Below are 26202 nucleotides of genomic sequence, written 5' to 3'. Positions count from 1 at the left end.
CCAAAAGTGATCTAAAGTTCTTGGGTCTGGGTCCCAATATTTATACTAGCAAATACTTTGTCCTCTGAAGGCAGAGGGTCCTGTACCCAGTCCATCAGACATCAGATGCACCACAGGAGGTGGAGCCGGCATTGTGGAAGGCAGACAAAGCCCTATTCAGGTCCTAGGTGCATCTCCTCCCACCCATATATGCAGATAGCTCAATTTAGCCCTGTGCTTACTCACCCTGTCTCCTGGAATCCCCAGCCCCTGTCTCTCAAGCTCCAGACAAGGAATACACAACCTAGCAGAGGCAGGCTTGGACAGTTAGGCAAGAAAGTACCTACTTTCTAAAAGTGGTATTTTCAAACACAGAATGTTAAAACCAACTAAACTAAAAGATGTATTTTATCATTCAGGCATACTAAACTCGAATTTCTACCTAATTCCCTGAGTCAGTTAGGATTATAAGATGTTATAAGCAAACTGTCCATTCTGGCCTATGGGGAACAGGTAACCTTGCAATAGTGAAAAACAAAAATGGCTGTAATTAACTATCATGGCATGCCACACACATCAGGGCTTGTCCTACCTTTTACCTACAATGCACCCTGCCCTTGGGCCTACCATAGGGGTGACTAATATGCAGAAAAGTGAAGGTTTAGGGACTGGCAAGTAGTCAATATGGCAGTACCAGACTGAACATAGGCTCTGCAATGGCAGACCTGAAACACACCTTTACAGGCTGCTTCTGTGGGTGGCACAACCAGTGCTGGAAGCCCACCAGCAGCATTTGATTTACAAGCCCTGGGCACACTCAATGCACTGTACTAGGGTCTGACAAGTAAACCAAACCAGCCAATCACAGAGTCACTAATCCATACATCAATTTACAATAGGGAGAGCATATGCACTTCAGCACTGATCAGCAGTGGTAAAGTGCCCAGAGTCATAAAACCAACAAAAACAGGTCAGACAAAATACAGGAGGAAGGCAAAAAGTTCAGGGATGACCATACAAAAAGGGCCAAGTCCAACAATCTCACAGTTCCCTGCTCTGTCAAATGTGATTGGCCTGATTCTGCGCATTTGGTGATGTCTATACCAACTGACCTCAAGCAGGTATAAGTCAGGGATATTACCCTGGTGCCTGGTTAGTCAGTTGATGTTAACAACAAGCTTTTGTTGTTAAGAAACCCCTCACCCACCTACCTAGTAGGTGGCATGCTTCATCATCGGAGCCCAGCTGGATCACTGAGTGCCTACAGCGGAGCGGGATTTCGTGTATTAGTGAACAAGTGCTATGTGTAGTGAATTATGTGCTAAAAATGCCTATAGGAAATACCCTTATAAAAGTTTTAATTGAAGAGTCCTATGGCATGGGTAAAAAACATATAGGATATAGTTGAGGTAAAAATTGTCCCTCTATATCACAGTCAAAAACAGTGTTGGTCTACTAGTTTCATCCTATTACGATAATCGTGAGGCTTTCTTCAGGACCACTGGTGAGCTGACCCAGACAGGGGCACAGCCGTGTGTGTATATCTTCTCAACGCGCACCCTAAAGCACGTTGTGCATGTAGTGGATCAATATACTCACAGATGTTGTCTTTACTGCTACGAGGCTACATAGATCATGCCTCACGTTGGAGTGCTAGGGGACCATTTGTCACCACTAGCTTAGCTTCCAAACCTAGTACGTGGAGCTTGTCTATCTATCTATCTATCTATCTATCTATCTATCTATCTATCTATCTATCTATATATATATATCCACAGAATCCTCTTCACTCACTGAAAGGACGACAAGCCACACCAGCCAGGTACGACTAAAGTATTTATTCGGGCACAAACAGACGCATTTCGAGCTCACGGGCTCTTGGTCACACAGCATATATATATATATATATATATATATATATATATATATATATATATATATATATATATCCAAAGAACAGCGTTTTCTTCCGTGAGCCAGGAATCCTCCACGCCACAGAACACGCAGACACAGACCAGATTAAGGTGCAATTTTCTCTTTATTGAGTGCAAGTAAGCTGCATGACGTTTCGGCTCCGAGGAGCCTTGTTCACATGACAGTGTTCAGTATATATATATATATATACTAGCAGCCCGTCCCGACGTTGTCTGGGTATGAATTGCTGCCGGCCAGTAGTATTTTGTTTTGTAGGATTTCGTTTTGATAGCATTTCTTATCTGTGACAGGTCTGTGAAACGCTCTGATTCACAGTGCACTGCTGATGCACTTAAGAGTGCGCGTTCAGTAGTGTGTGAACTCGAGTTTCCCTACTTTATTTTTCCTTGCAGTATTATATAGCGCTAACTCGACAACATGGCATGAGCACAATTTACATTACAGAAGAACACATTCATTTGTGGTAGGCACGGGGAGACAAAGTGATTTGCCTGGAATCACAGGATGTTGAACTGATGCCGAGATTCGAACGTAGCTCCCCAGCTCTAAAGTTCGCAATTCTAGAACTTGTGGCGGGAGGTGTGTCTAAAAGTGTATGTCGGTGCTGGCCATCATTGAGAGAGACCTGTGCATTTTTCAAATGGGTGGTGAAAAAATATGAATATGGTGCTGGAGATGTGGTCGGCCGTGCCACCAATGTACTTACCGGGGGAGGGTAAACACCCATTATTCCGCAACTTTCTTTCCACATACCATCAGTCCGCATACTTTCATTGCGAAAGTACCATGACTCCGCAATGCCATTATAACGCATGGCATTGCATTTTATATGCTTTTACCAGGCATACATTTACAACGAAATTCGTTGTAAATGCATGAATGGTAAAAGCATGTTTTTTATTTAATGTTTGGATAAGGTAAGTATGGGTATAGGGGTATATGTTTTGGGGTACTGAGGTATATGTTTTGGGGTGTTTGGGTATTTTAAGGGTTCAGATATAGTTTTGGGTTTTGAGGTACAGGGGTAGTTTTAGGGTTTAGGGATAGGTATGGGTTTTGGGGTACATGGATATTTTTAGGGTTCAGGGCTAGGTTTGGGTTTTGGGGTATATGGGTATTTTTAGGGTTCAGGGGTAGGTTTGGGTTTTGGGGTACAGGGGTATTTTAAGTGTTCAGGTCTAGGTTTGGGTTTTGGGGTACAGGGGTATTTTTAGGGTTCAGGGCTAGGTTTGAGTTTTGGGGTACAGGGGTATTTTAGGATTCAGGGGTAGGTTTGGGTTTTGGGGTATGGGGTTATTTTTAGGGTTCAGGGGTAGGTTTGGGTTTTGGGGTACAGGGTATATTTATAGGGTTAAGATGGGTTCGTGTTTAAGGGTGTTGGGGTATTTTAAGGAGTAAGGGTGGGTTATGATTATGGGGTGCATGGGTATTTAAAGGGGGCAGGGTGGGATTAGTTTTTAGGGTGTAAAGGTTAATAAAATAAAATAATAAGTAAAAATAATATAAAAAATGCAATTTAAAAGAATAAATGTTTTAATTAAATTAAAAAAATGTATATATATATATATATATATATTTATATATATAAATACACATATATACAAACATATATTTGAAGTTTTAATAATGTACTTTTATAATGTATATGACTTTACCACACATGCATTTGCGTTATAATGACATGCGTGATAAAGTCATAAGCGTTGTAAAAGTTTTAGAAATTATGTCTTTGCGGAGTAATAGTCCTGCGTTATAAAAATTGCGGAGTGATGGTATGCAGGATGTTGGTTTGCGGAATATCATCACATATTCCCGGGGGAGGGATAGTCCCTTTCTTGCTATTTCCGTGGAGGCAAGCCTTGTGGCCGGATGTGCGTGGCGCGAGGCGTGTGCGCAACAGAAGTGGAAAATCTCCAGTGTGCGCTTCAGACGTCACTGGAAGTTAAGGTGAGATTACATTTCCTGCACAATGGCCCCTGTTTGCGCTCCTTCTGGCCCTTGGGAATAGCGCCATGCCTGACCTCCATACAGTAAAGCAGGTGCACTTCACTGGGAGTGCGGGGCAAGCCCACCCGGAGCTGTAATGTACAGAACCTGGGAAGAAAAAACAATGAAATATTGGGCACAACGCTTGCTTTTTTTTCCATAATCCCGCGCCCTGCACACGCCCACGCCCCCAGCACATGCCCGCAGCACACGATATGAGACATGGCATGAAGGGCGGAACGTACCACACGCCCACAGCATTTGTCACGCCCCCAGCACACGCCCACAGCCCAACGCAGACACGCCCAAAAGGGACTACTTTGCTGGCACAGTTCTTTTACCTTTTAGATGTATATGGTGGGCGTCTGCATAGCCTATGTCCTTCTGCTGCAACTGCCCTTTCCAACGCTGTATTGGGTGTTGTGATTGGTGCTGTGGTCCTGAGATTACCCGCCTCAAAGGTTTGGGCTCTCTCTTTATTATATTAGTATATATACATATTAACCTATAAGTCACTCTTATGGCAGGCTTTGAAAATCCTGGAGGCAGAGGGATAGGTTTTGTGTGAGAGGGTGCCCTAGCATGAGCTGAGCCCCTCTGCAGCTTTCGGAACCATCTCTTCTTAGCTTTTCTATGATGTAGCCATTCCATATACTCTTAAGTGCATTATAATCCTTGCGGTTAATGCTAACTTTGGTTTGGCTTTATCAAAACATGTTGTATAAGGTGTCAAACACTTTGGAATACTACCCCCCTCCCCCGTCAGTTCTGGCGGCGGGGGTAGCATTCCACCCTTCTAGAGGGAGAAGGCATGTAACTACTGGTAAACCTGGTTAAAGTTAAACAGAGCCCCAGCATTACAAAATGGATGCTGCTGCCACAGACACGAGTCTGCCCTCCTGCTGCTGGACGAACCTCTGGCAGTGGAGGCCTGGACAATAGGTTTCCTGTCCAGGGAGGTGCCAGCACCTACCCAGACAGGCTTTAGTGTATTGGAGCAGGGCGGGTTGCATTCAGTGAATGCTTTTTAGACACTGCCTGGGGCACACAAGGTGCTCCATGCATTTCCCAGTTCAAACCGGTTGCTGGGGCACTGAGCCCCAGCTCTGGCGCAAAACTGGACAAAGGGGAAGGGGTGTAACCACCCCCTCCCCAGGTCCTCCCATAGGTGGGACCCTAGAGTTAGTCCAACCGCTAAACTTACTATAAGAATAGGAGCCCAGTCCCTGAGATTTTAGTTTACGCTGGACGTCACGGCCGAATGACCCCCTAGACCATGGGCACTAGTGTGCTGACTAGTGTGCCTTCCTGTGGCACTAAGGCGGCCGCCCTGTTGGAGGGTCCCCCTACGTGGCCCCCCGGGCAGCCTTTGCATTCAAACGGGAGTAGCTGAAAATTAAGGCCGATGTCCTGTCTGACACATATGGTAAGTCCCCTGATGGACATCCCTTTCTACCTTGGACAGACGGGATATAATAATTTAGGTATCCTGGATGATACCATGGTTCTTCTGCTCTGCGGGAGCCCTGAGCAAACTTATGCGCTTCCTGGTGCCAAGCAGTGAGGTAACGGTGGCAGCGTAGAAGCCGCTTTGCAGTCTGGGGGTTTGAGTCCCGGGCCCCTGCTGGCAGGCAAAACAGGGTCCGACGGCTCCCCTTGGTTAATAAATTAACAAGGATTGCCATAGATAATTTTAATCACTTGATATATTTTAGACAAATCTATTTACCATCAACCCTCTGGATAAAAAGAGACAATTCTGGCATCGGGGCAGTTCATTAGGCTATACCGGCTTCTGCCCGTCTGGTATTGCACCCCCACACCCAACGAGGAATAGGTATCAATGTTAAAGCACTCTGTCTAGGTGGATGAGGACCTCTGAATCCTAAAATGTGCTGCCCCTAATTGGGGAACATTGCTTGCCATTGCCTGAAATTGTCAGGTAAACACAAACTATTGAAAGTTATTGACACTTTTCCGGAAGGGCATACTTGTGTTGTACATTTCATGATACGAGAGACTGTATGATGAACTAATCAACTTCTGTTCCCCTCCTGTATGTATGTGATTAATAGGTTACTTGACACTGGAAATGTTGTTGAGCCTAGCAGAGCAAGAGAGGAGAGAGGGGGCAAAGCTAATTAGTTTCAAGCATTCACCAATAAGTATTAAATGTTTGTGTGATTCATTCCAAGTCCACTCGAAGCAGTTTAAAAGAGGTCACAAAGTATCACATGAGGTGCTATTAATGTCTCCCACCCGCCTCTGTAGTGCTGTATTTTTTTTAAAATTAACTTACCCTAAAGATAGTCGACTCTAGATGAGATGGGAGGATTGAGACCTAGAAGCAGCAAAGCCCCCTAATATCAGTTAAGTGCCATAGTTTAGTCACCCGAATATAGGAAAGTAATCTAGATGCCTGCTATTTGAAAGAATCTCAGTGCCTTTGGTGGACAATGTAGGGTCAATTTATGTCGGAACGATAACCCCAGTCATTGAAAGTGTTACAGAGCAAGCACTATGTGAATTTCATTAATGTTTTTGCCTAATAGTCCCGAAACACTGACTGCAATAAACACAATTTTCTTTATATACAATTGCTCTTGTGCTATTTAGGAAGAGATTCAAAAGATAGCTACTATGCATGATTGATAATACTCAATGTTATGGATTCCTACGCCAAGTATTATTTTTTACCTCCATTAAATAGTAAATCTCAACTTGTTTTATAGACTATACCTCCTCATTATGAATATGCAAAAACACATGCATCATTCAGATTTTAAAATCAAGATTCTTCTTCTTTTTAAACGCAAGTATGCAGCCCTTCTGAAAGAGAGAATGAAAGATGTAAGCCATAACATCGTTGGTTCAGATACTGCCATTCCTGAAGATGAAACATACGATGAAGTAGTGAAATCTGATTCCGTTACATTGAAATCCAGCATTGTAAAGTTAAAATATGCCAATACTTATAGGATGGAGTCTTATAAGAAGTTCCAGGTTCACTTAGTTCAGGCAAAGGCTGAACAAATACTGAAGGTAGGTGTTAGTGATACCAATATGTAACCATGTTTCTCGTGTATTATAGTTAAACAATGCATGCAGCTGTAGCACGTAGAAAACAGGAAACTCTTTATTTAAACAAGCAAAGTATTGCACATCTGCTTTATATGATCTGTTGTGTAATGAGAACCCCTATCCGCTGTAGATACTGACTCTGTGCATGTGTGCCATATATAAATATGTACATTTCTACATATTGACATTTGACATCCATCAACACTGGATACTTCCACCTGTGTGCTGATCCAAGAACAATTTACAAAACATTTTCTAATCCGCACACCTCTCCATGTGCATGTTTTGTTTTTGATAAAGCTGACAATGTAGAGGCGATGGAGCCTCTCTCTACAAGTTCCTAATCTTTCTTTTTGAAGTGAAGAAAGATGCGAGAAAGTGTCATGGTAGACACTAGTCTCACAAATGCCATCTGAATAGCATAACTATTACTTTCACAATCCTTACTGGAAACATTATTCAGGACCAGCAACAACAATAACATCAAATAAACCAGAAGAGAACATCACAAGGGAGAGAAGGACAACAACCCTCTACGACAGGACAGAAGCTCCCTGATATATCAAAGCAATGATAACTGCATGGGAAAAACAAACAAACCACAAATGCGTATTATTCTGAAGTTAAAATCCTCGTCTCTGTATCACGCACAATTATCACTCGAGTCTCTCTCTCTTGCTAGCAAATTATTAATTTGTATGATTTACAATGTGCTAACATGTTACCACAGCCTCTTCATAAAGTAGTCGGAGAGAGGTGGAAAGGAAGAAGGGTGAGGAAGTTAGGCTTGTGTGCAGGATGGGGAGCGATAGAGGATCCAAACCTGGATAGAGGATCCAAACCTGAAGGAGGGGAGAGCCCCATCCCAGGTCAAACTGAATGACTTTAGAAGCCATCCCAGAATCATCGGATGATCATCCAACTACTCTAGAAGTCATTTCATCATCATCAGACATCATCAAGCTCTAGAAGTCATCAGCAGAGTTTAGAAACTCAGCTTGATGATTTCAGGATGACTTGAAAATGACTGTCTCATTACTTTACAGGGTTTGATTTCTCATGATGACTTGAAGATGGTTCGGAAATGAGTATCTGATGATATTACTTTGTGGCAAAGGGTAAACCTATCTCATTTATAACACACAGAGGTATGAATACAAAGTGCACTCCAGTGCTTTTGAAAAATTAACTTCTCTTCCAGGGGATCCTCATCAATAGTCATAAGCACTGAATGTTCCCGCCCATGTGCGGGACCCCGGAAACAATATAAAAATATATATGTAAAAACACATATATCTAGCTCCACATATATGTACGTACATATATTATTTTTCTCATACCAATGCAGCCCCAAAAAGAGGCTAACACAATGTAAAACCTTGTACATGTACTGCAATTATAAAGGAAACAAAGAACACATTAAATCAAATATCCTTTGAATTTTCAGTTTTAATGAGTAAAACCACTCATAACTCCTGAAAATTGCCCATAAAAAGACATTGTTAGCCTCAGGCTGCATTGAAAAGCAATAACATAGAAAATGAAAGCATTTTCAACAAAAAACTGGCACTGTGCCTTTAAGGCAGCCCTGACCCCAGGCTTCCCATCATGCCTCAGGGGTGACAGTTAGGTCAGTTGTTCTTTCCGGCTCCTTCTGTCAGGACCCTGGTTAACAGCTCCCACCTTTTTTTGACTTTCTGTCGAATTACTTGGAGTTTTCTTCAATTTTTTTTATCTCACTCAACGGGTTTTTACCCTAGAGAGATAGTTATACCTTTTTTGGGCTCAAAAAAGGTACATTTTTTGTCAAAATGCCTACGGCTCTTTTTGACACCTGCCCTGCCTGTGGGCATAAGAAGGCTTGGTCAGATACACATCCAGTGTGTATTGGCTGTCTACCTGACTCTCATGAGGTAGCATCTTGTGTCCACTGCCAGTCCTTGTCATCCAGAACTATCAAGGACAGAGAAAGAAGCAGGATTTATGGACTTTCTGAGAGAGGTAGGTCTCCAAAGAGACTTAAGAAGCGGTTAACGTCGAAAAAAGTCCCGACCTCCTCTCCTTCGGCGTCGGGAACGGTGTCGACCGGGCGATGTGCAGCGTCGAGAGAGAGGTCACTGTTGAAGCAGGGCGGCTCAACGTCGAGACCTCTGTCGTCGAAGGCTCAGGTAGAGTTTTTGACATCGAAGCCTCCGCCGTCGCCTAGTCATCGGCGTCGAGGCAGCCTCCATCGTCGTCTGGCTATCGGCGCTCAATGTCGAGGCATCCTCCGTCTTTGCCAGGTCATCGGTGATCGACGTCGAAGCAACCTCCGTCATCGGCGATCGACGCCGAAGAAGCGATTGACCTCGAAGCATCCTCCGTCGTCACCAGGTCATCGGCGATCGACGTTGAGGGATTCTCCGTCGACGACCCATCGGCACTCGACGTCGAGGCATTCATCGTCGTCGAAGGACCATGGTAGTTCGACGTCGAAGCTTCCTCCGTCGGCGTCACACCATCGACGCTCGACGTCGAGGCATTCACAAACGTCGGCAGGACACTCGCCGTCGAGAGATGAACAAAGTTCGACGTTGGAAAAGCCTTTATGGACTTCACCTCCTCGGAAGTCGACGCCGAGGCATGGGACTCCAGTGGTTCAGTTTCAACCAGTGGCGCAGCGGTCTCTAAGGTCGTCTGGATCTGCTTCAGCTGCGGAGGATGACCAGGGCTCGCAAGTGAGTGACAATCACGCTGCCAAGCGGAAGAGGTCTCCAGAGCAGAGGGACTCTCGCAGTCGCTCCAGGTCTGCAGCTGGCTCAGGTTTGGACTCTGGCCCGGATTTAATTATTTATAAGTCGGGCAGCGAGGAATCCAGGCATTCGCAAGGGGATGCAACGCCTCCATCACACTCTCCAGTGAAAGATTCCGCTCCAAAGTCGCCTACTGTCAGGCTTTCACCGAGATGGTACAAGCCACTTCATCACTGGGCTAAGGACAAGGAAACAGCGTAGCAACCGCTCTCTAGGCCTAGAGAACGGTCTCGCTCTCCGGTGAGGCAAAGAGAAAGATCACGCTCTCCAGTTCGCCAGAGAGAAAGATCACGCTCCCCAGTTCGCCAGAGAGAAAGATCACGCTCTCCAGTTCGCCAGAGGGAAAGGTCACGCTCCCCAGTTCGCCAGAGGGAAAGATCACGCTCTCCAGTTCGCCAGAGGGAAAGGTCACGCTCCCCAGTTCGCCAGAGGGAAAGATCACGCTCCCCAGTTCGCCAGAAGGAAAGATCATGCTCCAGGGTGCGAACCAGCAGGCGTAGATCACGATCAAGCAGCACAAGGAGAGAGCGAAGAACTTCTACTTCTTCTTCCTCGACCCGCTCTCACAGAAACTACTCTACTACTCTAACAGACTCTCCTTCAACGAGGGTATCTCCAATTGATGATATTTTCACTTTTCAGGACATACTTGGTAGGGGAGCTCTTAAGCTGGGAGTTACCTTAAAAGCTCCGCAGATCAAGACCTCAGTAATTTTTGAAACACTACAGCATAGGTCTGCACCCAAACCTCTTCTGCCTTTGGTGCCGGTTATAATAGAGCCAGTTATGGACGTCTTCTTAACCCCAGCGACGGTCAAGGCGGCTCCGGCAAGGATTCTTAAAAAGTACAGATCTCCAGAGGACGATCCGCTATTTCTCAGAGCTGATCCTCCCCTGGACTCAGTGATTATCGCGACGGCGAGGAAGTCCAATGCAGTCGCCTCATCCTCCACTGTGCCTCCGGATAAGGACAGTAAGATGCAAGACTCGTGGGGAAGGCAGGTCTGCAAAATATCAGCAGCTTTTCTCAAAGTTGCCAATGCGGAAGCCCTCGTGGGGCGTTATGACCGATCCCTGTGGGATTCTCTGCAGAATTTTGTGGAGAAACTCCCAGCAGAGGATCGTAAGGACTTTGAAGAAATCCTCCTGGAAGGCAGTCAAGTCTCCAACCAGGTGATAAGCGGCGAGGCGGATGGGGCTACCCTAGCAGCTCATGGGTATGCTCTTGGGGTAACGGCAAGGAGGTCATCATGGTTGCGCCTAACGGCTTTGAAACCAGAAGCCCAAGCGCGCATATTGAACTTGCCTTTTTCAGGTGCTTCGTTGTTTGGCACAAGTGCGGACAAAGAGATGCAGCGCATGAAGGCAGAGCTGGAAAATCTCAAGGCGGTGGGTCTTGAGAAGAAGAAGGAGTTCAAGAGCAAATTTCGCTCCTTCAACAAGGGCTCTACAAAGCAGCGGGTTCAAAATCCGAACTGGCAGAAGAGCCACGATCAGCAGGGGCAGCAAAAGTCCCAGTACAAAGGAAAGCGTAATTACAAGGGAGGAAGTAATCAACGCCAAGGCAACAACACCGGCAAGACTCAATCCAAGCAATGAGTCGTCTCTTCCCCCAGCGCCGTGGACCACTCCAGTGGGGGGAAGCCTGGCAAATCATTTGAAAGAGTGGCAAAGCATCACAAAAGACAGATGGGTGTTGTCTACGCTTCAGAATGGGTACTGTCTTCGGTTCAATCATCTGCCTCCACCGGTTCCCCGATGTCAACATCAAATCATCAGCTGCACCTACTGGAAGGAGAAGTCGCCACTCTACTCGAAAAGTCAGCTATCGAGGGAGTGCCGGTCTCTCAGAGGGGAAAAGAGGTGTACTCCCGTTATTTTCTGGTCAAGAAAAAAGGACAGAAGGCAGAATACAGACCCATTCTGGACTTGCGAACACTAAATCAGCATGTCAAAAAGGAAAGATTTCGCATGTTGGCGCTTCACCAAATATATCCACATCTCAGGAAGGGAGATTGGATGTGTTCGCTGGACCTTCAAGATGCTTATTTTCATGTTCCAATACACCCCAGTCACAGAAGATTTCTTCGGTTCAGGGTGGGGACCTCCCACTATCAGTTCAAAGTCCTACAGTTTGGGTTGAAGTCGGCCCCTCGGGTGTTCACGAAGTGTGTTGCAGTGGTGGCAGCTGCTCTACGCCGCAGAGGGGTCTTTGTGTACCCATACTTGGACGATTGGCTGGTGAAAGGTCCTTCCCCAGTCAGCGTAAGAAATCAGTTCCAGACTTGTATACAGCTCTGCCAGAGACTACGGCTACATGTCAACTTCGGAAAGTCAGTCATTCAGCCCACCCAGAGGATCCACTTCCTTGGAGCTCTGCTAGACTCCAAAGCAGGAAAAGTGTTTCCTTCAGACGAGAGACAATCATCAATCGCCCAGAAATGTCAACTGATTCTTTGCGGCAAGGCTCAGAAAGTGCACAGGATTGCCTCCCTGCTAGGGTCGAAGGCATCTTGCATCTTCCTGGTCCCGAATGCCTGACTTTGAATGCGTCCTCTTCAGCAGGATATGGGGGACAAGTGGGACCAGCAATCGGCTCGCTGGGACGATCACATCACCATCTCAGACGCAGCTCGAGCTTCTATTCCGTGGTGGACAAAAGCTCAGAATATGCAGGTGGGAGTCCTGTTCCACCAACCTCCCCCTGTGCAAACACTGATCACGGACGCTTCCCTTCTGGGCTGGGGAGCGCACATGGGCCCACTGCAGGTGCAAGGTCAGTGGTCACACAAGGAAAGCACTTACCATATCAACATGCTGGAGCTGAGAGCAGTCCACCTAGCTCTCAAAGCGTTCCTCCCCTCAATCCAAGAGGCATCTGTGCTAGTACAGACCGACAACACCACCACGATGTACTACTTGAACAAGCAGGGGAGAACGCGCTCCCGGACATTGTCATTGGAAGCGCAGAGGATCTGGCATTGGCTTCTGGCTCGCAGGCTGTCTGTCACGGCGGTTCACCTTCCAGAAGAGCAAAACGTGAGGGCAGACGCTCTAAGCCGTCATTTCGACGACAAGGAAGACTGGGTTCTTCACAGCGAAGTGGTAGAGGAACTTTTTCAATCCTGGGGTCGTCCCACCATAGACCTGTTCGCGTACGACCAAAACGCCAAATGCCGAAGCTTCGCCTCCAGGTTCCACCGGCCAGACTCGAGAGGGAATGCTCTTTTGATCGACTGGTCAAACGAATTTGTGTACGCCTTTCCACCTCTCCCGTTGATTCCGAAGGTGGTGAGCAAGCTAACACACTTGTGCACAACAATGATTCTGATTGCTCCCGATTGGCCGAGGCAGTGGTGGTATACGGACCTGCTTCACCTGTCAGTGACTCCTCACAAGAGGCTACCATGTAGGCCGGACCTGTTGTCCAAGATGGACAGGAGGATCTACCATCCCAACCTTCCATCACTGAGCTTGGCAGCATGGCTCCTGAGGTCATCCAATATGGCCATCTAGGTTTTCCAGAGGACTGCATGTTCATTCTGAAAGAGGCAAGGCGTCCTTCCACCAGACATTCGTATGCATGCAAGTGGAAGAGATTCTATATGTGGTGTATACAGAATAGTCATGATCCGATCAAATGTCAAGAAGAAGCAGTTCTTCCTTATTTGTTGTATCTGGCTAAAGCAGGTTTAAAATATAATTCCATCAAGGTACACCTAGCGGCCATAACGGCTTATAGGCGGTCACCTTCTCAAACCTCTTTTTTTCCAGCTAACATCTGTCAAGGACTTCCTGCAAGGGTTGAAAAAAGTATACCCTCCAGTGTGTCCTCCTTCTCCACCCTGGGATTTGAACCTGGTGCTATCAAAGTTAATGGGTCCTCCTTTTGAACCCATTCACAAAGCTACTTTACATCATCTTTCATGGAAAGCGGCTTTTTTGGTGGCTATCACGTCAGCTCGCAGAGTGAGCGAGATTCAAGCCCTCTGTGCATCAGAGCACTATACAGTGTTCCATTTGAATAGGGTGGTGCTGCGGACGCATCCATTTTTTCTGCCTAAAGGGGTGTCAGATTTTCATGTAAATCAGACCATTTCTCTGCCCACTTTTTTTCCCAACCCCTCTACTCCAGCTGAGAGGGCTCTGCATTCTTTAGACCTGAAAAGGGTTTTAAAATTCTATCTTGACAGGTCTAAAGTGATTCGTCATTCTGATCATCTTTTCGTTAACTATGGATCGATCAGGACAGGCCATGCTGCCTCAAAACTTTCCATTTCCAGATTGATTGTTTCATGTATTAAACTTGCTTACCAGCTAGCGCAAAAGCCCCTGGGGTTTTCTCCCAAGGCGCATTCCACTAGGGGAAGAGCTGCAACTGCGGCCTTTCTCAATAATGGGCCCATGTCTGAGATCTGTAAGGCGGCGACCTGGCGGTCCGTCCATACATTTACCAGACATTATTGTCTTGATTCTGACACAAGAGCAGATACCCAAGTAGGCCAAGCCTCCTTGCGGAATCTGTTTACCAGCCAGTCTGGGCTGTGATGTTGGGTCTTTTAAGGTAGAAGATGTACTTCTCATTTACCTGCAGGTGGTTGTTGGGCTTGCTATTCTATTCAGTGCTTATGACTATTGATGAGGATCCCCTGGAAGAGAAGGATAAGTTACTTACCTGTAATCCTAGTTCTCTTCCAGGGGTATCCTCATCAAAGTCATAAGCAACCCACCCGCCTCCCCAGGTAAATGAGAGCTGTACGTTTTTATATTTGTATTTAGCCCTGACATCAGGGTTATGCGAAGAACAACTGACCTAACTGTCACCCCTGAGGCATGATGGGAAGCCTGGGGTCAGGGCTGCCTTAAAGGCACAGTGCCAGTTTTTTGTTGAAAATGCTTTCATTTTCTATGTTATTGCTTTTCAATGCAGCCTGAGGCTAACAATGTCTTTTTATGGGCAATTTTTAGGAGTTATGAGTGGTTTTACTCATTAAAACACAAAATTCAAAGGATATTTGATTTAATGTGTTCTTTGTTTCCTTTATAATTGCAGTACATGTACAAGGTTTTACATTGTGTTAGCCTCTTTTTGGGGCTGCTTTGGTATGAGAAAAATAATATATATACGTACATATATGTGGAGCTAGATATATGTGTTTTTACATATATATTTTTAGATTGTTTCCGGGGTCCCGCACATGGGCGGGAATATTCAGTGCTTATGACTTTGATGAGGATACCCCTGGAAGAGAACTCGGATTACAGGTAAGTAACTTATGCTTTCAGTACATACTGTTCGAAGTGTTCCCCAACATGTAATTATTATTTGTTGTTGCATTGAAGAAAAGGATAGGTAGTATTGGTATTACGCTTCTAACATCCAGAGTAAAACAATTTGTCTAAATCAAATAAAAAGTTGCACTTAACATTCAATGCCCTCTAAAGCATGACAGTGATTTCCCCTGTGAGACTAACCTTCAGTGCTCACCGATGCCCTCTCCACTCCCCTCCTTGTGACCCGCCCTCCTCCCGGGCCTCCAGCCCTGCACCACCAGTCGCTTCCATTTATCACCTGCAGCAGGTGGTGAATGGCCGTGATAATCTGCACGTAATAGGGAATTATGTGTGTCATTTCAACTGAGAAAATCAGGTTCGCATAGTTATTCCTCATTCCGTGGGTTTACCACAACATAAATAACCAAAAAACTGTGTGTGTCTTTTTTTTGGGGGGGGTAGAGGAGGAATTGTGCTCTGGCAGTAGAGGGGTGAGACTGTATTACGTTTTGAGAAAACAGGCATTGGTATGTTTTTTGTTTGTGCGCGTGGACATCTGCATTTATTTAAATATATTAATACAAAATTGCACGTCAACATTGTCTCAAATTATTAAAATACATCCAAAGTGTACGATTACATACTAAAATTTCTCAATCCTCCAAGAAGCCAGAAAAGAGTCATTAAAACTTCCGTCTGCTAAATAAAGGCTAATAAAATAAAAATAGGAAATACTTTGAAAATGGACATATGTTTCAAAGAGAAAAACTTGGATCTTAATGTTCGACAGAATCTGAAGGGACACAGGTAACTGGGCGTGTTGATTCCATTACCAACTCCACCCTAAAATACATGTTGGCAGTCACACTCGCAATAGATTAGAAATTGCGGATATTTATAAGGTTGTCGACTGCCCGTATTTTTAATGGCCTGTATCTTTAAAGGTCAGTAAAAATATTGCGAAAAGTCGTGATAGCTGGTATATTTTCCCTTTTGAAGCATACACCTCAAACAGGAAACCCGTAAAGAAATCAGCAAAAAAATATTTGTGATTTGTCTTGATCATTTCTAAACGATTATTAGAGTAAGTACAGGTATAATCGCAATGTTACAAAAGATTAGTGAATATTGTATATAGTTTCTATTTTATTTCCCAGCTCTTGGTCCTTCCAGGGAACAAACGTAAACGAACAGGCACTATTTTTCTCACAAGCAAAAGCGGCAGGTCGTTGCTTTATAGGGAAGACCTGGGATACTGTGTGCCGTAATTAGGATTGGTGAGATTTCGGCAGCTAATTGGTTGGCTTCTTCGCATGCATAGAAACCCCCAGGTCATGAACATGGTGTGTTGTCGCCCTGAGCTCAGTGATAGACGTTTTAGTCACAGGAAAAATGAGAGATCGGGTCAGCTCTGTTGAGAGTCGAGCAGGTGCCCTCCAGGTACAAACACATCTCTGAAGCAGGAGCAGTAGCCCTCTGAACTTTCTCACCTGTTTCTGATCTCCTGCCTACGCTTATTTGCTTTCCTGTTTGCAAGTTGAGGCATGGGGTTGACATGTCACGTCCAGCGGCGTAGGTCTCGTTAATGTGGTGGGGGCAGTGGCACCGGGTCCGGAGGTGTGAGGAACCCACTTCACCACACTAATGTATGTCTGTCTTTCACTACCAAACTGATTTAACCAATTGCCTGTGTTCCATTAAGGCCTGGGGCGCAATTGCAACGTAACTGTTATCGCCCTTCTCAGTTTATACTTTCTCTGAAAACAAACCCTCAACCCAAGAATAACCAAATAGTGAAAATGCTCTCCAAACTGTTTTACATGATCTCCTTATTGAAAGTCCTGATGTTGCTGAACGCGGCAAATAACCAGATATAACGTGTACTTCTAGGCGCTATACGGAAGAAGAAATACTATTTCCAAATTTTATTGATTTCAGTTAACCAACCAGTAAAATAATGTTAGGCCTAGTTGTTACTTTGGGGTCGAACAGGTTGTGGACGCATCGCAGCAGCTGTCAGTGGCGAGTGTGTAACTCGCCGAGCAGTTCTCTCTCTATATATATATACTGTGTTACAATTGTCCAGGGACTTGGAAATGCGTTTAGACCCGAGGCTCGGATAAGTAGCTGCGCGAACCCATATATGGGGCATGGGTGTCTGTGCCAGCTGAGAGGTAGGAGTCGAACAGTTTCAGATACATTATTAGTGATAGATACATATTGGCGGGAAAGGAAGTTTTTTTTAACCTTTCTAGGGGCTGTGGAAACTGGTTTTTCTGTTTACAAATGAGAGTATTTGAGTTAATAGTCCTGTGATGATGAAAGGTTGAACGGGCCACGTCAGATTTGGAAGCGGTGCCCTACACCCCTCGAAGCCTGCTGGGGGTGGCTGCCTGGGCCATGGGAACGCGCACAGGCGGTTGCGCGCTTCTGACTCCCCTTGCTATTAATCCTCGGGAGACGGCACTACAATCTAACACCATTAAAAAATTATCGCAACTAATGAGAAACAATTGCGATTCTCCTATTAGCATGCCTAGAGAATCTAGATTTCATTAGAGACACGGAGGCTGACATTATGCAATGACTTTTAATGTAGTTCCAAGCAGCTGCATGATTCATAATACAAAGGTTCCAAAAGATATTGAAACAAGCTAAGAAACATAACATGACAACCATCTGCCTCTTTTAAATCAGGCGAAGAGAAGATCCAACGAAATAGCAGAAATGAAGAACTCGAAGGCTGACATCCAAAGGAGACGTGAAGAAGGTAACCAACCAAATGAAAATCCACAAACGTAGCTCACAAAGCAGGATTGTCTGAAAAGAAAGAAAGCAATGAAAAATTGTGACCAAAGGGTCCACCAATAGAACAAAATAATCACAAAATTGAATCAAGGTAAAACATGTCAATGTGAAACAATTGAAACAATTGAAATAACATGTCAATGAGAAACATATGAGCAATCAAAGTATAAGTGAGAATAAACAAGGAGTCACCAAGCACCAAACAGGGGAATGGGACGGGTGGGATAATGTCAGCCTCCGTGTCTTTAATGAAATCTAGATTCTCTAGGCATGCTAATAGGAGAATCGCAATTTCATTACAAGAACGGAGGCTACATTATGCATGTTGGTAGCCTTGTAAAATGACATTAGATATGTGTTCAATTGGTTTACAATAGTGTCTAGCAAAGGTACTAGTGTTAGACCAGTCGGCAGCTTTAAGAATATCATCCAACTTACCTCCAGACCATAGTGACTTACTCGCCATAGCACCTCTAAGTGAATGAGCTTGAAGCTTGGCTACATTAATACCTGCTAGATTCATAGCAGACTTAACCCGTCGAGCAATGGAAGTCGAGAAAATGGCCTTATGGGGTTTAACAAATGTAAATAAGGAGTTGATTCTCATTAATAGGCCGCAGGTTAGACATTTTTTGATCATACGCTTTCATACATTCAACTACACAAAGTTTCGGGCAAGGGTCGAAGCAAGGGTAAAAGATTGATTCAGACATGGTTTTGGTTCTTCTGTAGACCTCAAATTTAACTCCAAATAAATTATAGGATCTGTTAGAGATCTCCAGAGCTTTAACGTCAGAAACTCTTCGACAAGAGATAAGGCAAAGTAGAGTAGCTAGTTTAATGGAGAGAAGTTTCCTATTCAAAAGAAAATTCTCGGGCCAAGAGATGAAAAGATCTAGAATCTAATTCACATCCCAGATGGTATCATATTTTGGCTTCGGGGGTCTTTTGAGATGAATGCTCTTCATAACTCCAATGACGTTTGTACCAACTGTCTTCCCGTTAACAAGAACATGACCTGCGGAGATAGCCGATCTAAAGCAATGAATCGATCTATAACTTAAACCTTTATCAAAAAGTTCAGCAAGAAAGTTCACTACATCAACGATAGGTGCCTGTATGGGATCCAAATCCCTTTCCAGGCACCAACGAAACCAAGATTTCCAGATATTATTGTATCTGTAGTGAGTTCCCGGTGCCCATGACTCTCTGAGGAGAGTAGCAGCTGATGTCGAAAGCCCTGAGACTTCGTTGGATCTCCTGACACTCTCCAAGCAAGAAGGCTCAAACTCCCCAATAGGGTCAGGAGGTGAGAATCTCTGTTTACGTCTGTAAGGAGATCCTCTAGAGAAGGTATCAGAAAGGGAAGTTCGTATGTTAGCTCCAGAACTGTGGGGAACCATGCCTCTGACGGCCAAAAGGGATTTATCAGGACTAGAGAGCATCGGTCTTGTCTTACTTTCTGCAAAACTCTCTGGATCATTGTAAATGGAGGAAAAACATATACATTGATCCCTGACCAGGGTTGAAGGAATGCGTTCACTGCTAGCAAAAGCAGCGCCTCAGATTGGTTTGGGGACAGTGCGGCTGTCGGCGCTGATGAGTTTCATTTTAGCGCATCGCTGCTCAGGGATATTTAGAATGTGCACTGCCATGACGATGGAATCTGTCTGTCTCGCCGCCTATCTATTGTTCTATCAATGTCTCTGTATGTAAATCAATCTCTGTCCATGTTTCTGTGCGTTTATATGTTTCCCCGTCAATCCATCTCTGCTCATTATTGTCCCTCGATCTGTCAGTCCTGATTGTACAATAAGATACAAATAACTACAAGTCCCAGAAGGCAATGTTGAAGTGCTTTGATATACACTTCCGTTGGCACCAGAAGTCACATCATGTTGGAGCGTCGGGCAGTCGTTAGGTCAACACGCGTGGGTCAGCAAGATATTTACAAAGTGGACATGGCGCCTGTTCAACCTCTTCTTCTAAAGTATTGCAGATTTCTTCAGCGCCTCCCGACCGTTTGCATGTTGGTGTGGGAGAAACCTTTATCGGGACGGGAGCAAGAGATCGAATTACTGCTTCTCAGGTAATTGAGGGACATGTGTTTTTGATGGTTTGGGAAGGTTTTGCTTTCTTTAAATCAGCCCTCTAATGAAAAATTTTTACTGCAGCAAAAACTGTCGTTTGGTATTTTTTAACCACATGGCTGCTGGGCGTTTCCCCCCCCCCTGTGCTGGAAAATGCCATTTTAGTGGCACCATGACGAGCTCAGCTCGTCATCAGCACACGACACCCGTGGGTGATGACGAGCTGAGCTCGTCATCAGCATCGAAAGGGTTAAACACTTGCTGGGCCTAGAAGTAAGGGACAGGGAAACATTTAAAAAAAAGAATCTGAATGATATACATTTTTAAAGGAACTATCCCAATGCGCTGCACTCAGCAGCAATATGGAGATAAATGTTGTGCTGTATTTGCATAAAAAAACAAAAAAACTCGACATCTTAGCCTCCAGGTTGACCTGTAGTTATGCGCAATGCAAAGGGAATAAATTATTCCTTTTCTGAGGGAAGAAATAACTGGCCTGCAAGAAGACGATTCTCCCACAGTCTGCATTTGTGGTGCTATGGAACCGTGCATAACTTATAAGTGTTTAGGCAGAGCTATTGACTTTGCCAATGTGTTTAAGCTGTGCTGTAGAGAAGTGTGGCTGGTGTGCAGCATGCTGAAAAGTTGTCATAAAGAAGTGCCAGAAGCATTTTTGTTTTGAATAACCATATTAAACAAGCATTGGCATAGCCATTAGGTCTCGCCTTTGGGACCTTATAAGTGTTTAGCCATACAATCGTTGATGTTGTTGCACCAAGGATATTGGGCTGCATAATTAAATAGTTATAAGGTCCTAAAAGCGAGACCTATTGGCAATGCAGCAAAGGCATGGCTAAGGCGGAGTTAGGCGTCATCCGTGTTGCTGTGATTTAGTAACTGTATCTGTGTGCTATCATGCCACAGATTGCTTTGTACATAAAGGACACCAGACTCCTGCAGAGCTTAGACGGGCAAGTATGTTTCCACGTACAGCGTACAACATGTGATTGGCGCACTATATTCCAACTTAGTGCAAATCTTGGTTCTGCTGCTGTGAAAGGTGCCGGGTGTGTAGAACAAGAGCCCAAAGGACCTGCAGGATTCTGTTTGATGGACTACCGAGCTGCCCAGACTGGCGAGCTCAGAGGCCATGCATAAGCATCCATTGCTTGGCCTCCCTGCTGAAGTGCGGAGCTTGTTGTGATGGTGGTTTAGGGGATAGAATGAGAGGCAGATGATGCTGCTGATTCTGTAATGAATCTGATAACATTTACAGTCACACCCTAAAGGGAAAGGGGGATAAAAAAAAGTGCCCTGTTCACGCCAGTGAATGAAAGACTGGTAGAGCTTGACAAGAGGTAGTCAGTCAGATGTCAGGCAGGAGTTTGTCTGACTAGCAGGACTCTAGAGTGATAGTCATAGTTCAGTCAGTTTGGTGAATTCAGATCTAAGTAAGGTCTCTGAAAGGCCTCTGGAGTGAGTTATCTTTCGGACATGTGACTTTGAAAGATGGGTAGCGCAGGTATCACCTTGACCCTTGGCGGAACGCAGGCTCTCTTAATTTACTTGCTCCAACCAAACTTAGGGTAGTATCCAGGCCATGAGTGATATAGCGCAAGTGTTGAAGTGGGTGGTGGCCTCCTTAAAAATGTTTGGGTACCTGCACTTATTTATATTTTATTATTACGCACTGATGTCCATGAATTTCATGGTGAATGTGAAAGAGGCTAAGCAAGTGGTCCGGTGGACTGGGCAGGAGAGGGTCAGGTGGAGTGGGCAGGAGAGGGCCAGGGGGACTGGGCAGGAGAGGGTCAGGTAGAGTGGGCAGGAAAGGGTGAGGTAGAGTGGACAGGAGAGGATCAGGTGGAGTGGGCAGGAGAGGGTCAGGTGAAGTGGGCAGGAGAGGGTGATGTAGAGTGGCAAGGAGAGGGCCGGGTGGAGTGGACAGGAGAGGGTCAGCTGCAGTGGGCAGGAGAGGGACAGGTAGAGTGGGCAAGAAAGGGTGAGGTCGAGTGGGCAGGAGAAGGTGAGGTAGAGTGGGCAGGAGAGGATGAGGTAGAGTGGGCAGGAGAGGGCCAGGTGCAGTGGTCAGTAGTGGGCCAGTTGGAGTGGGCTGAAGAGAGGGTGAAGTAGAGTGGGCAGGAGAGAGTAAGGTAGAGTGAGCAGGAGAGGGTGAGGTAGAGTGAGCAGGAGAGGGTAAGGTAGAGTGTGCAGGAGAGGGTGAGGTAGAGTGTGCAGGAGAGGGTGAGGTAGAGTGTGCAGGTGAGGGTGAGGTAGAGTGTGCAGGAGAGGGTGAGGTAGAGTGTGCAGGAGAGGCTGAGGTAGAGTGTGCAGGAGAGGGTAAGGTAGAGTGTGCCGGAAAGGGTGAGGTAGAGTGTGCAGGAGAGGGTGAGGTAGAGTATGCAGGAGAGGGTGAGGTAGAGTGTGCAGGAGAGGGTGAGGTAGAGTGGACAGGAGAGGATCAGGTGGACTAGGCAGGAGAGAGTGAGGTAGAGTGGACAGGAAAGGGTGAGGTAGAGTGGGCAGGAGAGGGCCAGGTGGACTGGGCAGGAGAGGGTGAGGTAGAGTGGCAGAAAAGGGTGAGGTAGATTGGGCAGGAGAGGGCCAGGTGCAGTGGGCAGGAGTGGGCCAGGTGGAGTGGGCAGGAGAGGGTGAGGTGGAGTGGACAGGAGAGGGTCAGGTGGAGTGGGCCAGGTGGAGTGGGCAGGAGAGGGCGAGGTAGAGTGGGCAGGAGAGGGTCAGGTGCAGTGGGCAGGAGTGGGCCAGGTGGAGTGGGCAGGAGAGGGTGAGGTAGAGTGAGCAGGAGAGGGTGAGGTATAGTGGGCATCAGAGGGTGAGCTAGAGTGGGCAGGAGAGGGTGAGGTGGACTGGGCAGGAGAGGGTTAGGTGGAGTGGGCAGGAGAGGGTCAGGTGGAGTGGGCAGGAGAGAGCCTGTTGGCGTGGGCTCTTCCATACTGCCTACACGTAGAAACCACTCACAGTTTCCAGCCACGAGAAATACCCACTTAAACCAAAGCTTTTTAGGTTAAAAAAAGTTACAGTCATGTGACCTACCACTGCACAACAAGATGGTCAAAGGAATTCTGTGCTATCTATAGTAAATGACACATCTCTGGAAAGCAGAGTTTTCTGGCCTCCCTTAACCCCTTCCAGGCTCATGACGAGCTGGGCTCGTCATGAAGTAGCCTCCTACCAGGCTGATGACGAGCCCAGCTCGTCATGAACAATGGACTTTTGAAAATTACAGCACAGGAGCAAAATATCGCTAGCAGCGATGGTGTTAAAATGTCCTTGCTAAAATGTAGGCAGGATTCGCAAAATTAACAAGCATTGGCAACACCAATGGACATGACTTTACAATTGGAGGATCGACTAAAGTAACAAAAATGCACGCTCCAGTCCAAAACAATTGAAACAAAACGAATGCACTGTTTATACATTGGAGAATGGGATGAAGAGTTAAATGAAGAATGAAAGGGTTTGCTCTTCAGATGTAAAATAAATTCCCTGTGCATTATAAATAAGGCAAAAGACAACTCTCAAATAGCCAACAGAATAAGGGAGTAGATGAAGAAGACGCATCCAAAGAATATAACAGAGAAAATAATATATTTACAATGAACGGCACAAGCACAATTAAATGTCTTATCTAACAAACATTGGCAAAGTCAACGGAGGAAGAGTTAAGAAAGGCAGATGGCAAAGTAATGGCCCGAAGGAAGAGATGAGAAAGGCAGATGGCGGCTGCGTGTGCACGCTCTCGTGAATACAGGCATTAGGCCAGTAAAACCCTGTGGGTAGCACTTTGAAAACCCACTTACTATGGTCGAGCAAGCAGCGCATGCGCTGCTCTATGCTCGACCTAAAAAATGGGTTATTTTTGGCAGAACACTAGTCTTAATGATGACCGGCTAAAGGGTGATTTCATGTTGTCAACACCATGTTCTGTAACCGTCGTTCTGTAGGAGGGCATTGAATGTTAAGGTCACCTTTTTTATATGATTTTTATACGCATTGTTTTACTCTTTTAGTCTCTTAGGCACTGAAGCTCCTCTGCTGCATTATCTAGCTGGCACTTTGGTCTGGACAAGGAAGAGTGGACAATAACGTCTGGGTTTCGTTCTGTGACACGAAGTAGGCGTTACATATCTTGAAACACTGTTCCTGCAAATTTACTGAAATGTTTAGCATTGCACGGTTTGATATCAGCGTATTTACTCGCTTCACCCATCAAGCATATTTGATGTTTGCATCGCATTACATTCAAATTGATGGCCTTTTAGGTACTTGCATAACTGAGATCGTAAAGGTCCTTTCGGTGCCAGTTATGTCGACACTTGAATGTAATTATCAGTCACTCACTCTGGTAGGCTTTTTCATGGACAGTGGTAACACCTTTAAATGCGCTCTCCTAAGGCTATTGGAACAGTGTGAGACCACTTGTTGGCATAGCTTAACCATGGGCTTTCGCAGTTGCCCAAGAAGCAAATTGTAAACCAGTAGTGCTAGAGAAAGTGTTCTAAGATTTGAAAAATTGTGGACGTGAGGTATCACATTTTCTGTATTGCATTCATTATTTAATGGCTTCAATATACATTTTTGTTGCTGAACTGTTCTTTCTCATCATTGATAACTTGTGAGGGGAATGTTTTGAAACTGAAAACTATTCAGCTGGCAGGAAACTACTAGAGAGAAGCATTAGTTATTTCTCAATTCTCTTCCCATCCTTTTATAACTCGCCTACCTCTTGCCCCTTTTTTAGCTCTCATTTGACTAAGATAGTATGGAATTCGTATAATTTTCTTTTAAGTAATTACATGACATTTCAAGAACATTATGTGTCATTTATGTTTTGACACAAATGTAATGTGAAATTTGAACAATTGCACATGATTTAAATTTCACCCAGGCCTGGTTTTGACCCTCCACTCTCTCGAATGCAATTTCAATGAAAATTTCAATTGGAAATGTGTTGTCTTTAACGGCAGTGTGCTATCACACCATACATACTCCACACTATGCCACTCCACTTGATAGTACTCCTCTATACACCACTTCACTCTGTTCCACTCTATGCCATGCCACTCCATGAAACTCCACTGTCAGACACTTTACAAAACCGCTCTCCACTCCACTGAATCCACTCTGCTATCCCACTCCACTATATCCAACTCCACTTCACTAAAATCTACCCCACTCCAATCTAACATACTCTAATCTACTCAATCTACTCCACTCCAATGTATCTCACTCCAACTTAAACTACCTCAGTCTACTCCACTCTACCCAAATCTCCCTACTCCCCTCTTCTAATCCACCCAATCTACCACACTCCTCTACTTTACTTCAATCCATTCCATCTACCCCTCTCCAATCTTCTCTACCACACTCCAATCAAAGCAGCTCCTCCCCAATCTACCCCACTACAATAGTCCGACTTCAAACTAATCCACCCTACCCCACTACACTCCTATCTACCCCACTTCAAACTACCCCACTCCAATCGTTCCCAGTCTACCCACTCTACCACAATCTACCTCACCCTACTACAACCTACCCCACTCCATCCAATGTACCCATCTCAAATCCACCCAATCTACCCCACTCTATCTGCCTTACTCCGCCCCACCCTATTCCACTCCATCATACTAACCCTTAATATGAGAGATCACTGAGGCCAAGCACTTCCGGTGCATCAGTGGTGTGTGTGTGTTAGGCAGCATGAATAACTCTAAGTACTCCTAACAAGAGGTTAGAGGATGTAGCCTTAAGGCTAGAGAGGTCGACCTCTAAGTAGAAGAACTGGTTTCGAGTCTCTGCAACAACACTCAACATCCTGTGATTCTGGACATATCACTTAATCTCCTTGCGCCTAACAAAAATGAATGTGTCCATCTGTAACGAAACTGGTGCTCATGTAAAGCGCTCTGATACCTGATATCTTTAGGTTGAGTTTGCGCTATATAAAAGTCTTTAAATAAAAAAGGTAGGTTATTACTTAACTTCCCAAGTTAGTCCTTCCTAACCATACAATGTCCTTCATTTTCCCTCTTATACCTTATTCCTCTTCACCAGGTACATCTTCCTCATTTCTCTTGCTCCTTCAATTCCACTCAGTTGTTTATTGCTAGCATTCTTCGGTCTTAGCCCCTCCTTCACTCCTCTTCAGCCTCCTTCTCCCCTTCACCACTTCTCTCCCCTTCTGCTCAGCTCTGACTCTTCTGCCTGTAGTCCTTTTTAATACATCCAGTCTTCTT

General features: G+C 45.3%; 1 protein-coding gene across 1 annotated transcript in view; it reads left to right on the top strand.

Annotated features, from left to right (window-relative positions):
• The window catches only part of LOC147708350 (uncharacterized), a 361159-nt gene that overhangs the window by 216127 nt on the left and 118830 nt on the right, over positions 1–26202 (top strand). The window contains exon 2 of the mRNA XM_086925726.1: positions 6718–6942. Coding sequence (XP_086781852.1) covers positions 6718–6942 — 225 coding nt within the window. The remainder of the gene's footprint in view (positions 1–6717; positions 6943–26202) is intronic.

The sequence above is a fragment of the Lissotriton vulgaris genome, chromosome 6 (assembly GCF_964263255.1).
Source record: "Lissotriton vulgaris chromosome 6, aLisVul1.2, whole genome shotgun sequence".
Lineage (NCBI taxonomy): Eukaryota > Metazoa > Chordata > Amphibia > Caudata > Salamandridae > Lissotriton > Lissotriton vulgaris.
Note: the sequence above shows the minus strand (reverse complement) of the source record. Positions and strands in the feature narration are given on the sequence as shown.